Below are 12386 nucleotides of genomic sequence, written 5' to 3'. Positions count from 1 at the left end.
AAAATGTGGTGCTTTGGAGCTGAAAAGAAACGGATATGGATCCCAAATCCAATACATGCCAGCTGTGAAACCTTGAATAAGTTGTTTAACAGCTATTTGCTTATCTGTAAAATGGTGTTAACACCTACTTCTTAAGTCTCTTGTGTGAAATGGATTAAACAAGAGAATGTATACAAAGTGTTTAGCACAATATCTGCCATGCAGTGTTCAATAAACAGGAGCTTCAATGGTGATGCACTTTCAGGGGCCCGAGGACAAATGTATTCCAGATTATTTCTTATCATACAAATCCCTGAGATTTAGATCAAAATATTTCTTGTTGGATTTGAAAAACGTTAATACATCAACACGTACTTCCATGTGAGTAGCACTTTAAACAACAGAAACATTGGCGCCATTATGATGGCAACACATTCACCTGCAGGCCCTCTCCTTTTTTCTTTTTCTTTTTCTTTTCTTGTTCTATTTTTCTATTTTTATTTTTTATTTATTTATTTATTATTATTATACTTTAAGTTCTAGGGTACATGTGCACAACGTGCAGGTTTGTTACATATGTATACATGCGCCATGTTGGTGTGCTGCACCCGGCTCTCTCCTTTTTAAACTTGCAAGACTAGAAACTAAAATGTGAAGATTTGGAGACCTAGGATTCTACTCTTTGAAGAACCACATTTGCTACCAACCATGTTGACTACCATGAATACCATGAATCTAGCTGTACTACTAAAATAGTAACTTATTCTTAAATAGGCACTTGAAATGAACTGAAACTGCAACATTCTTGTGCCCAAAGTAGACCAACATGAGAGTAACCCAGTTCTCATCATCTAAAAATAAAGAACCACAGAGTGATCGGGGCTCTTCCTCAAACTTGCTTCTTCGAGGAAGAAGCTTCAGCAACTGTAAGAAGCTTCAGTGAGGGTGTGATGAAAACAGGGCAATGACCGAACTGAAGGGCATGAGGCATGGAGGGAAGTGGCATCAGAAAGTAGGCCCTCATGAGCCCGTTGAAGCGTGCACTGCTCAGGGCTCGGCCCCAGTCTGCCAGTCGTAAGTAACCCAAGTACTTGTGTAAGAAACTGCATTCCCACTAAATATCAGTAGCCTTTCCAATGAGGGTACATGACCCTGTGCTTGTGTTATCAACAAGCCATGTTATAAGCAAGGCACAACTTCCTGGCATGTCATCTACCCACCAAAGAGAGGAATTCAAGCCAGTTTATTTTGAAACAAAGAACTAGAATAAAAGATACATGAAAGCAAGGAACCCAGAGTGTCCTGTTGCTACTGTATCCTCCTACCACCTTGAAGAGTGTCCCTTACCCTATAAGCACTCAATTAAATGTATGTAAAATGAATGAATTGCTCAATCAATCAATATGCTATGAAGTAGACTACAAAAGTATAGTAAAAACTCAAGATTACTCAAGGAAAGTTTGTGCTGGACATGAGAGATTGGGCTATAACTTGGAATCCTTTGGGTTTTCACTTACGTTCCTTCATCTTTAATATCATTGACTACTGTCACCCATGTAGGAAGATTATATGGTGCTTACTATGTTTCCAACATTTTCTAAATGCTTCATATGTATTAGCTCATTTAATCCTTATGAAATCCTATGACATCATCATTATTATTTTTCCCATTTTCCAGGTTAAGAAGTTGAGGCAGACACCTTGTCAAGTTTCCACACCTAGTACATGATAGCCATGATTTGCATGCAGCCAATCTGGTTGTGTGCAGAATCCATACTTTTAACTACTGTAGTGTTATATGGCCTCAGTTTTTAAAAAGTATGAGAAGCTCCAAGCTGCAGCCCAAGCTCTATTTTATTAGCTGTTTAGCAATTACTAGTTACCAAAAACTAGTAATTTCATTTTTTATAATCCTCAGAAGCATTAGCTATATTCACACTTTATGGACAAGAATCCCAAGATCAGGGAGGGTAAGAGTGTTGCTCAAGGTCCCACAGCTCAGTACACAGCAGCTCTGAGACCTGAATGGAGGATCTCAGACCCTGTATTAGTCCGTTCTCATGCTGCTAATAAAGACGTACCCAGGACTGGGTAATTTATAAAGGACAGAGGTTTAATGAACTCACAGTTCCACGTGGCTGGGGAGGCCTCACAATCATAGCAAAAGATGGAGGAAGAACAAGGGGACTTCTTACATGGTGGGCAAGAAAGCATGTGCAGGGGAACTCCCATTCATAAAACCATCAGATCTCATGAGACTTATTCACTATCACGAGAACAGCACGCGAAAGACTCACCCCCATGACTCAATTACCTCCCACTGGGTCCCTCCCTTGACATGTGGGAATTGTTAGAGCTACAGTTCAAGATGAGATTGGGGTGGGTCCACAGCTAAACCATATCAGACCCCACAGCTCTTGATCACTCTGCTAAGAAATTATGAAATTTATTGTATCTTTCCTTAGTTTTTTGTGCCAGAACTTTCTTGGAGACTCCCATGATGGGCTCAGAAAGAGAAGAGGGCATCTATCCATAGTCTGCTGCTGGTTGTTCCTACAGCAGCTGGACACCAATAGCTGCCAGGTCACCTCTGGTTACTGTCAAGGCCAGGTGGAACTGGGTATTTCTGAGGGCACCAACATTCAATTTATACAACTACCCGATTCCCCCTTGAGTATGAGCTGGGACACATGGCTCACTTTTCAGTTCTCATTGACAAGTGACTCCCCCAGCAAACGCTCAGAAAAGGCTTTGGCAAGGCTTCCGAGATGGAAATCTGGAAGGCACCCGCATCCTCCCAGGGCCCGAGACCCTTGAGTGCATTGCCCCGAAAGGGTTCTGCTGGAGGGTGGGGACTTTACTACCTACCATCATGCTACTACTCTATGTTTGTCCAGCACTTTATGCCTCCAATGCCCTTACAGTATCTTCTCACTGCAAACTCACAATAATGCATTTAAGTAGGCAAGAAAACCAAATCAATCAATCAATCACTTCCAAATACAACCATTAACACACTGACTTTTCTTTATCATTTTTGTTAAACATATACACCTCACGATATGTGCAAATACTCCATTGGTAATGAGGATACCACATATGTCTGTATGTTGTTTTCATTCACTATCTTGACTCTTTCCCATATAACTACAACTTCTTCAGAAGCATTTTAAATGGCTAGAGAAAACTGCCTTGCAAAATCTGCCATAATTTAACTGCTCCTTTATTGCTGAATATTTAGCAATTGCTTTCACCCTAAGGACCATGTCTTGCTAATTATATCAGGTCTTGGGGTTTATACCTCTTCCAGCTCTAGATCATCAAGCTGGTCTCTGGAAAGCCAAAGTTGCCCTAAGGGTTCTGACCTCCTCTGAGATGCCCCCAGGGTCTCCCTTCTTGGTGTCTGGTACCCAAAGTCTGATGCAGGCCTGGAGGGCTCTGTTGATGAGATAAAGACCCCCCACTGTTGCCCTGTCAAGGTTCAACTCCATCCACTTCAGCTCCCACAGAAACACCCTAAAGCCATGCAGTCCCGGGTTTGATGAGGCACAGAAATAATGAGCTCAGTGGGAAGAAAACAATCTGAAAGCCACATTTCTGCACACAGGGTGGGCATGGCAGAGGGGTACTCACTTGATAAACAGCGATTACTTCTCTGTCCAAGGTCCGTGTCACGGAGACGCTCCCTGTGTTCTCATTGATTCTGAAAATTCCTTTAGGCTCTTGATCCACTCCCTTTCCAGTGAGCCGGAACTTGGACCTTTCTGGCCTGTCACTATCGACTACCTGGTCAGAAAAACAGAGAGACATTTAAAACTGTCTGGAAAACACAGAGAAAGCACATTGCAAACATACTTCCAAGACCAATTCACTAATCACAGGTGCCAGCACAGAGGTACCTGGTGAACACAGATTTGACTGAAGTAACAGCACCAGAAATAGCATCACTGCCTAACGCCTTTCATCGCAATATCCACGTCTTTGTAGCTGGCAGGTGAGGAAGCTTACCAGCACTCGGGTGACATATAGTGATGTATCAAGGAGGCCAATAATGCCAGTTCAGTCAAAGTTGGACATTTTGTTATTTTTAACTCCACAAAATATATATATATATTTTTTAAATTATCTGCAAACAAAACAAAAAAGGCAATGGAAGCCATTTGCTGGGCATGCATTGATCAAGATTCCAGGTACTTACATATATCCAATAATCCAGTGTCACCGGCACTGTCACTTCTACTAGGTACTAGGCATGGTGCAGAGGAAGCACTTCGCCTCATCAGAAAAGGTTTATACATATACATATATACATATATATATACACATACACACATCTATTTAGTAGGCTTATATATATAGTATGTATATAATCCCTAAATATTATATATATCAAACCCCTATATATTAAATATATATGTATCGATATTATATATAGACACCTCAATTTAGGGGTTTGATATATGTGAAAGCCCTATATATGATATCTTATATATTAAACCCCTGTGTATTATATATTAAACCCCTATGTATTATATATTAAATATTATATATATTAAACCCTATGTATTATATATATTAAACCGCTATTATATATATTAAACCCCTATGTATTATATATTAAATATTACATATATTAAACCCCTCTGTATTAAATATATATAATATATAAAATATATATGTTATATATATATAAACCTCAAATTAGGGGTATATATATACATAAATATATATATATATTTCAATGCTGGAGGCAGAGAACATTATTATTTCCACTTAATGGATGAAACCACTGAGATGGAATGAATCAGCAAGCTGGCCATGGCCAAAGCTATGAAAGAGATAAAAATGGGTTCAGAATCACGTCTTCCATTACTCTAGAGACACTGCAATACAGCATACAACACTGTCATTTCTGAATTTACTTCATGGAATTTTCCTACAAATTGTCAACCTTGATTTGACATTTAAAGAATAAATTTGGAAGGGAAAGGTGGAGGAGAGTAGTTCCAGGCAGAGGGAACAGCACAGACAAAGGCAGCAGGCAGACAAGGAAGAGTCTGGAAAGTTTCGGGAATCGTGAGTTACTGGCATATGCTTAAGCATGTAGAGGGTTAGGCTGAGAAGCAGTTGGGGTCAAAGTATGGGGGGGTCTTTTTATGCAGATGTGCAACTAAAGAGAACTATTATTGGCATAAGTGGAGTCTAGAGTTCACCCTCAAGTATTCTTCTATATTTATGTCACTTTATCATCAGAACCTTCAAACGTTAATTTGAGTATAACAAAACAATTTAAAGGTCATGAACACAATAATCATTCAGGACATACAGATAAAAGAAAGCTGATACAGATCCAGCTGTCACCAAATTACAAACGAGCAGGCACCTGTTGAAACACACTCAACAGCGCCTGGAGGGTTTAAGTGGCTAGGACAGGAAACCTGCTTTCTCCTAGTGAAAATGTGTCCTGCCCGCCCCCTGCTCCACCACCCCGCCACCCCAGGCCACTTTAGCTGCCGCCAAGCCTGCAATTCTGATGCCTGACACCAGGTGGCAATGGTGCCTAAGGCAGCATGAACTTTATGCCAGGGTTCATCTGGCAGGATCACTCAAGGCATTACAGGGTTTTTTTTTCCGATTAAAAAATGTTGTTTATTAAAATACATTGAGTGTTGACTAAACACCAATTACATCTGTTTGTATTTTTAAGAGTAACTGAAAATTGGATACTAAAGAAGACTAAAAATAAAGTATGTGGGCCGGGCGTGGTGGCTCACGCCTGTAATCCCAGCACTTTGAGAGGCCAAGGTGGGCGGATCACTTGAGGTCAGGAATTCGAGACCAGCCTGGCCAACATGGCAAAACTCCGTCTCTACTAAAAATATAGAACATTTAGCTGAGCGTGGTGGCACACGCCTGTAATCCCAGTTACGCTGGAGGCTGAGGCAGCAGAATCGCTTGAACCTGGGAGGCAGAGGTTGCGGCGAGCTGAGATTGCTCCACTGCACTCTAGCCTGGGTGACAGATTAAGACTCCATCTCAAAAAAAAAAAAAAAAAAAAAGAGGTGTTTGATACTCTCTGATGAAAGTAATTTTCAGTCACTGCTTGACTTGATTAATCCAACTGATACTTTTCCACTGACCCCCTACTTGCTGCCTGAAAGCCCCATGAGGTCAAGAGCCACAGCTTACTGGGCTCGCCATTGGATCCCCGTGGCTGGCAAATAGCGAGAATGAACTCCACCGATTAGACAGATATATGTTGCAATCCTAGCTTTCCCAGTGATCCACTGTGTGACTATGAACATGGTCCATCGCCTCATCTTTACAGTGCAGATGACAGCACTTACTTCCCAGCATTGCCGAGGATTTAATGAGATGGCATCTATAAAGTACATGTCCTGCCACACAGAAGGGGCTCAGCTAATCAAAGCTAATAATTCCAATATTAATCATCACAATAAAATTATACTGTTGTCAATGGGTAAGAATGGTATCTCTAACTTTTTCTGAGGGAACAGGTGGTTTCCTCTGTTTTTTTTTTTTTTTTTTTTGAGACGGAGTCTCACTTTGTCACCCGGGCTGGAACGCAGTGGTGCAATTTCGGCTCACTGCAACGTCTGCCTCCCAGGTTCAAGTGATTCTCCTGCCTCAGCCTCCTAAGTAGGTGGAACTACAGGCACACACCACCACGCCTGGCTAATTTTTATATTTTTAGTAGAGATAGGGTTTCCCCATGTTGGCCACGCTAATCTCAAACTCCTGACCTGACGTGATCCACCCGCCTCAGCCTCCCAAAGTGCTGGGATTACAAGTGTGAGCCACCACGTCCTGCCTAGGTTTCCTTTTTAATAACAAAATTCACAGGCCTCTCAGAAGAGAAGTGCCCTGGAAACAGCTCCCTGCGTGGGAAGGGGTCACCAAGCACACTCCCCTCTTCTCTGTCACCGCTGTCATTATTGTTTCACCCCTCCCTGCCAGCAGCAATATTTACTGTGAAGAGCAAAAGAACAAAGCTTCCACGGCATGGAAGGGGACCCAAGCAGGTTGTCACTGCAGCCTGGGGGGTGGCCAGCTTTTATTCCCTTATTTGTCCCCACCCATGTCCTGCTGATTGTTCTGTTCTACAGAGTGCTGATTGGTCCATTTTACAAACCTCTAGCTAGCCACAGAGCACTGACTGGTGCGTTTTTACAGAGCACTGATTGGTGCATTTTACAATCCTAGCTATAGAGTGCTGATTGGTGCATTTTACCATCCTCTTCTAAGAAAAGTTCTCCAAGTCCCAACTCGACCCAGGAAGTCCAGCTGGCTTTACCTCTCATTACCACCTTTGCCCAAATATGGATTAAAACTCCTTCCTCTTGTTCTCCTAAGCACACCTGAGATGAGCAGGTCCTTTCTGAAGATTCTATTAACATATAATGCATTCCAATGAGAAACAAACATGGGAATTCTACAAGAGCTATGAAGCAATCATGCTTCCCAAGAACGGGCTTCTCTGACCCATCTATCTGCCAGACACAGGCCCCGCTGGTGATGACCTGCCAGGAAAAGCCTTCTGGGCTGTTAGTTATCTTTTCTTGACCCTTCTCTGCTCAGAAAAAGTTGGGAACACAGCACCCAGACCTTCTAGAAGAAACAAGGAGGGGGTGGGGGAATGGGCCTCATGGGACAAACATCACCACCCTCCCGTTTCTCTGCCTCCTACTCGGCACAGAAAGCTGAATTCTAGACCCAGAAATTATCCCAGGGTGACTTTCCCTTCTGCTGCCAAGGGTGGGTCTCAATTGTTTTCTTGCCGTCTCTCAGAGAGCTTGAGCCACTTGATGGTACAGACACAAGGGTCTTAGAGGGAGGACCTAGCTGAGTTGGCTCCTGCTGCTGAATTGAAATTAGTTATTCCCCAGGAAAGAAGAGAGTCTCCATTGTGAGGGCCCCAGCTTAGCACTGCACACGTCTGTCTGTCTCTCTTCTATCTCTCTTCAACTTTTTATGTTCTTAAGGATGTGGCTGCTGAACCTGCCTCCTGCTCCTCAGAGCTATGTTCACTTTGAAGGAACACCCACAGCCAAGAATGGTGTTCCCAGAGTGATAGGCCCTATGGGACCACCAGCACAGGGAAATGAGGGGCGTCACTTCCAGTAGGGGCCTTGCTTTCTCTAGAATAATTGGTCTCAAGATATGATTCACTGGAACAGTATCAGCATCACTGGGAACTCATTAAAAATGCAAATTCCCAGGCTTCCCCCAAGCCTCTTGAATCAGAAATCAGGGTAAGGTGAGAATTGCTGGCAATCTGAGCTTTAACAATCCCCCCTCCCCAGGTGATTCTCATGCATACCCAAGTTTGAAGACCACTGCTTTGGGCAGATTTCAGCACCATCCCTGCTGAGTATCACTGATGCTTGTTTCCACCGCTACTGTTTGGAGCCCTCTGCTAAAAATAGGCTGGGTCTGTTTGCCACCTTCTTTCTAGACCTATTTTAAACATATAACACTAACAGGAACTCTTTTAAAAACCTGTTTCTAAGACCTCAGAAAGCAGAGTTGGTTTTTCTTAAAGTCACTAGATGCAACATCTCTACATGTGTTAAAGGCACCCCATGGCTTGGAGGAACCTTGGAGAGGAAAGCATGAAAATGGAGCGGGGAGAGTCCCTCTTCAGGGGAAATCTCGGCGTCTTGGCTCAGTTTAGATCCAGGAGGAAGCTCAAGCCCTTCTGAATTACCCACCACCTCTGTGGCTTCTTGGTGCCTAGCTGGGTTTTCAGAGAGACCCCAACATATTCCAACCTCACGAGCTGGGGGATGGGAGGTATGCAATGACCATAACCCAAGGATACACTCAGTCATGCTTCAGAACCACTCCATGCAAATCAAGTGTGTTTCCAGACCACCTTGATTATGCTGTGCTCAACTCCTGGGAACTCCACAGCTGCAGCAGCTGAGCCTGCAGCCCTTTGTTGTTGTTTAATGTCAAGAAATATAAGAAATCCAGTGCACTCCTCTGGCCAAAGCAAACCCTGCCACGAGTCTTGACTGTTGCAGCAGCTATTAAGGCCCATTATATACTCCATAGCAGGGCTTCACAATTAGCAAGACTTTCCTATTATTCTTTGTAATTCAACCCTTCTTTTCACAGTGGGATTTCTTTTTCTTGTCCTCTGAGTTGGAATGGAAAAAATAGCTAAGGATGAGAAAGAACATGAGCCCCTGGTGTCAACACTCTGGAAGGGCACGTAAATAGCACACAGGAATCTTGCCTCATACCTGGATAAAGAGGCTTCTTGGCTGGCTGTTTTGGGGGGGCAGGTGGGCATTGCATATCTGGGACCAGTGTCTTCTGCATCTGGGCAGGGGCAGGGAGTACTGAGGCCTGGAGCAGGTAGTGACTCCTTGATTTGATTTTAAGGGCGTTCTCACTGTATGCTTTTTACAGATGTGACACAATATGGACAAAGCCAATGTTCCATTCAGTTCCCCTGCAAAGTCCCATGCCTACCTCTATTCTCAGCTGTAATGAATGATACAGTGTTGTATGTATTTTTAAGGTATTTGCATACATATGAACTCATAGACTATATAGCAGCTTTGAATGGTTTTACACAAATAGGGTCATCATATATGAATTATACAATTATTTCTACTCAATGTGGTTGAGGTTGAGGTTTGTATGTGTATATGTGTGTATTCATTTATAAACTTTGGGTGGTAATTTTAGATTTATAGAACTATTACAAAGATAGTACAGAGTTCCCATGTACCCTTCATCCAATTTCCCCTAATGTTGACATCTTATGTAAAAATGGAACATTGGTCATAACTGATAAATTAACACTGATACTTGACTATTAACAAGACTCCATATTTTATGTATTCAGATTTCATCAGTTTTTCTAGTACCTTTTTTTTTTTTTGAAATGGAATCTTGCTCTGTCACCCAGGCTGGAGTGCAGTGGTGTGATCTTGGCTCACTGCAACCTCTGCCTCCTGGGTTCAAGGAATTCTCCTGACTCAGCCTCCCGAGTAGCTGGGACTGCAGGTGCATGCTACCACGCCCAGCTAATTTTTGTATTTTTAGTAGACACGGGGTTTCACTGTGTTAGCCAGGATGGTCTCAATCTCCTGACCTCGTGATCTGCCTGCCTCAGCCTCCCAAAGTGCTGGGATTACAGGCGTAAGCCACCACGCCTGGCCTCTGGTAACCTTTTTTTTTTTTTTTTTTAATCCAAAATCCAATCCAGGACCCCCCACTGCCATGTATGACTGTGGTGTTTCGTTGTATATTCTGGTACTTCCCTGTAGGTTCTCACTTTCTTGAATTGCACTTTAATCAGTTACTCTTTTTTCCTTGTATAGAAAATGAATTTGATGTATCAGAATGACAGACTCGCCAAGTTCCGCATGTCATTGTCCTCCTACACTCTGCCAACCTCTGTCCTCTGCTCCTTAACTCAGATCTCCAGTAGCTACTTTGCCTGCTTTGTCCTCAGAGCCTAGAACAGTATGTGGTACGTGGTGGGCTTTTAAATAAACATTGCGTAATGAATAAGTGAATGAATATTAAGTAGTCTCTTCCCTGGCCTCCATGTTTCTGATTTCTCTTTTATCCCATCTCCTGTTCTAATTGCAACCCGAATGGTCATTCTAAAATGCAAACCCACATCTGACTGGAGCAGTATCCATATGAAAACTTGCAATGGGCCTGGCACGGTGGCTCATGCTCATAATCCCAGCACTTTGGGAGGCTGAGGAAGGTAGATCACCTGAGGTCAGGAGTTCAAGACTAGCCTGGCCAATGTGGTGAGACCCCCATCTCTACTGAAAATACAAAAACTAGCTGGGCGTGGTGGCAAGCGCCTATAGTCCCAGTTACTCAGGAGGCTGAGGCAGGAGAATCGCTTGAACCTGGGAGGCAGAGGTTGCAGTGAGCCAGGATCACACCACTGCACTCCAGCCTGGATGACAGAGCGAGACTCTGTCTCAAACAAACAAACAAGAAACACCCCATGAAAACTTGCAATGGCTCCCTCTGCCCGAGGGTAAAATCTCAGAGCTCTGCTTTGATGGGTCTCCACTAGCTTCTCCAGTCCTAAGCCACAACCCAGCATGAGGCACAGCCCTCTGAACTGTGCCTTTCTTTAGCTGGATGGCCATCCCCTACCTACTCTGCCGGGGACACCCTCATCTTCCTGGACTTGGCGCCAGCGATTACTTACCCACTGAAGCTTCCCCTGACCCTTTCTCCTGCCCACTCCATGCAGACTTAACCTCGTCCACCTGAGCTCTAGCCGTCCTCGCCTGCAAGGTCTGTTAAAGCGAGGGGAGCAGCTTGCCTCTTGGTGGGTGGTGTTAACTGTCCCTCAGGCTGTTGCTTTCTTATTCTCTTTCACATTTCCGGGGCTTGGAACATAGAAGACACTTGATTAACACTTTGAGTGAAGAAGTACAACTTTATTTGCCTGTTTTTATATGATTATAAAATGCCTCATAAACTCACAAATTAAAAATAAGGTCTGTCATACAAACCTCCTTTTTCTTTTTCTTTGAAAATGCAGCCACTTTACCTGAAGACACATTTTCAGAGCTTTCTTATTTCTCTTTTTACAATTCCCCTCCATGGTAAACGTACCTGATAGCAATAACTTACGCATACCCTGAAAATGACTCTGTGTGGAGGATGCACCTGGATGTCTGTTCCAAGCTAGGGAATCTGGGAGTGGCCAACCTGGAGACTGGTTCCTTGTCTATGAGGAACATCTGAGCTCCTGGCCTGGGCCCACGGAACATGGACGGCAGATCCAGGCCCTGACTCATAGGTTGAATGAAAGTTGCCAGGTGAAGGATGTTAGGGAAAGGGTGCTAATTGAAAATGCTATATAAACTGCATGCCTTTTACAAGTGGCTGTGGTTCTCCCGTTCAGCCGGCCACCACTGGACTCCCCTGTATGGAAGCATCCAATAAAACCCCTCATCTCATCGCTGGCTCCAGGTCTCCTTTTTGGCATCTTGAACCTGGTGCCACCCCCACTGGAGTTGATAGGGGTTCAGCAGAACATCCCCATAGTGAACTTCCCAGGCAGTGGTAATGCTTAGGAGTTGAAAAAGGACTTAATACCCTCCCCATGCTTATAATTTGCAAGGGTGCCTTTAAATGGAGACCCTCCAAGCAAACACTGTGCTTTTGAGGCAAGACAGCTTCTCGATAAATATTCTAGTACCCCTTCCCTGTCACATCCAACCAAATTGATGCTCCTAGTTTTCCTCTATGTAGAAAATCAGGGGACACATTTTCAGAGGATGAAAACTATATATATGCATTATTATCACAAGGATGCAAAACTAGGAAACAATTAGACCTTCCTTCCTGTTTACCAAAGCAAACAAATCACATGTGAACAGCATTGG

The 12386-nt window shown here is 43.4% G+C and overlaps 1 protein-coding gene across 1 annotated transcript in view; it reads right to left on the bottom strand.

The window, feature by feature from the left end:
- The window catches only part of CDH13 (cadherin 13), a gene marked incomplete at its 5' end in the record, with an annotated part of 1173335 nt that overhangs the window by 576945 nt on the left and 584004 nt on the right, over positions 1 to 12386 (bottom strand). The window contains 1 exon segment of the mRNA NM_001133193.1: positions 3613 to 3765. Within this exon segment, the coding sequence (NP_001126665.1) occupies positions 3613 to 3765 (153 nt within the window).

This window comes from Pongo abelii, chromosome 18 (genome assembly GCF_028885655.2).
Source record: "Pongo abelii isolate AG06213 chromosome 18, NHGRI_mPonAbe1-v2.0_pri, whole genome shotgun sequence".
Classification (NCBI taxonomy): Eukaryota; Metazoa; Chordata; class Mammalia; order Primates; family Hominidae; genus Pongo; species Pongo abelii.
Note: the sequence above shows the minus strand (reverse complement) of the source record. Positions and strands in the feature narration are given on the sequence as shown.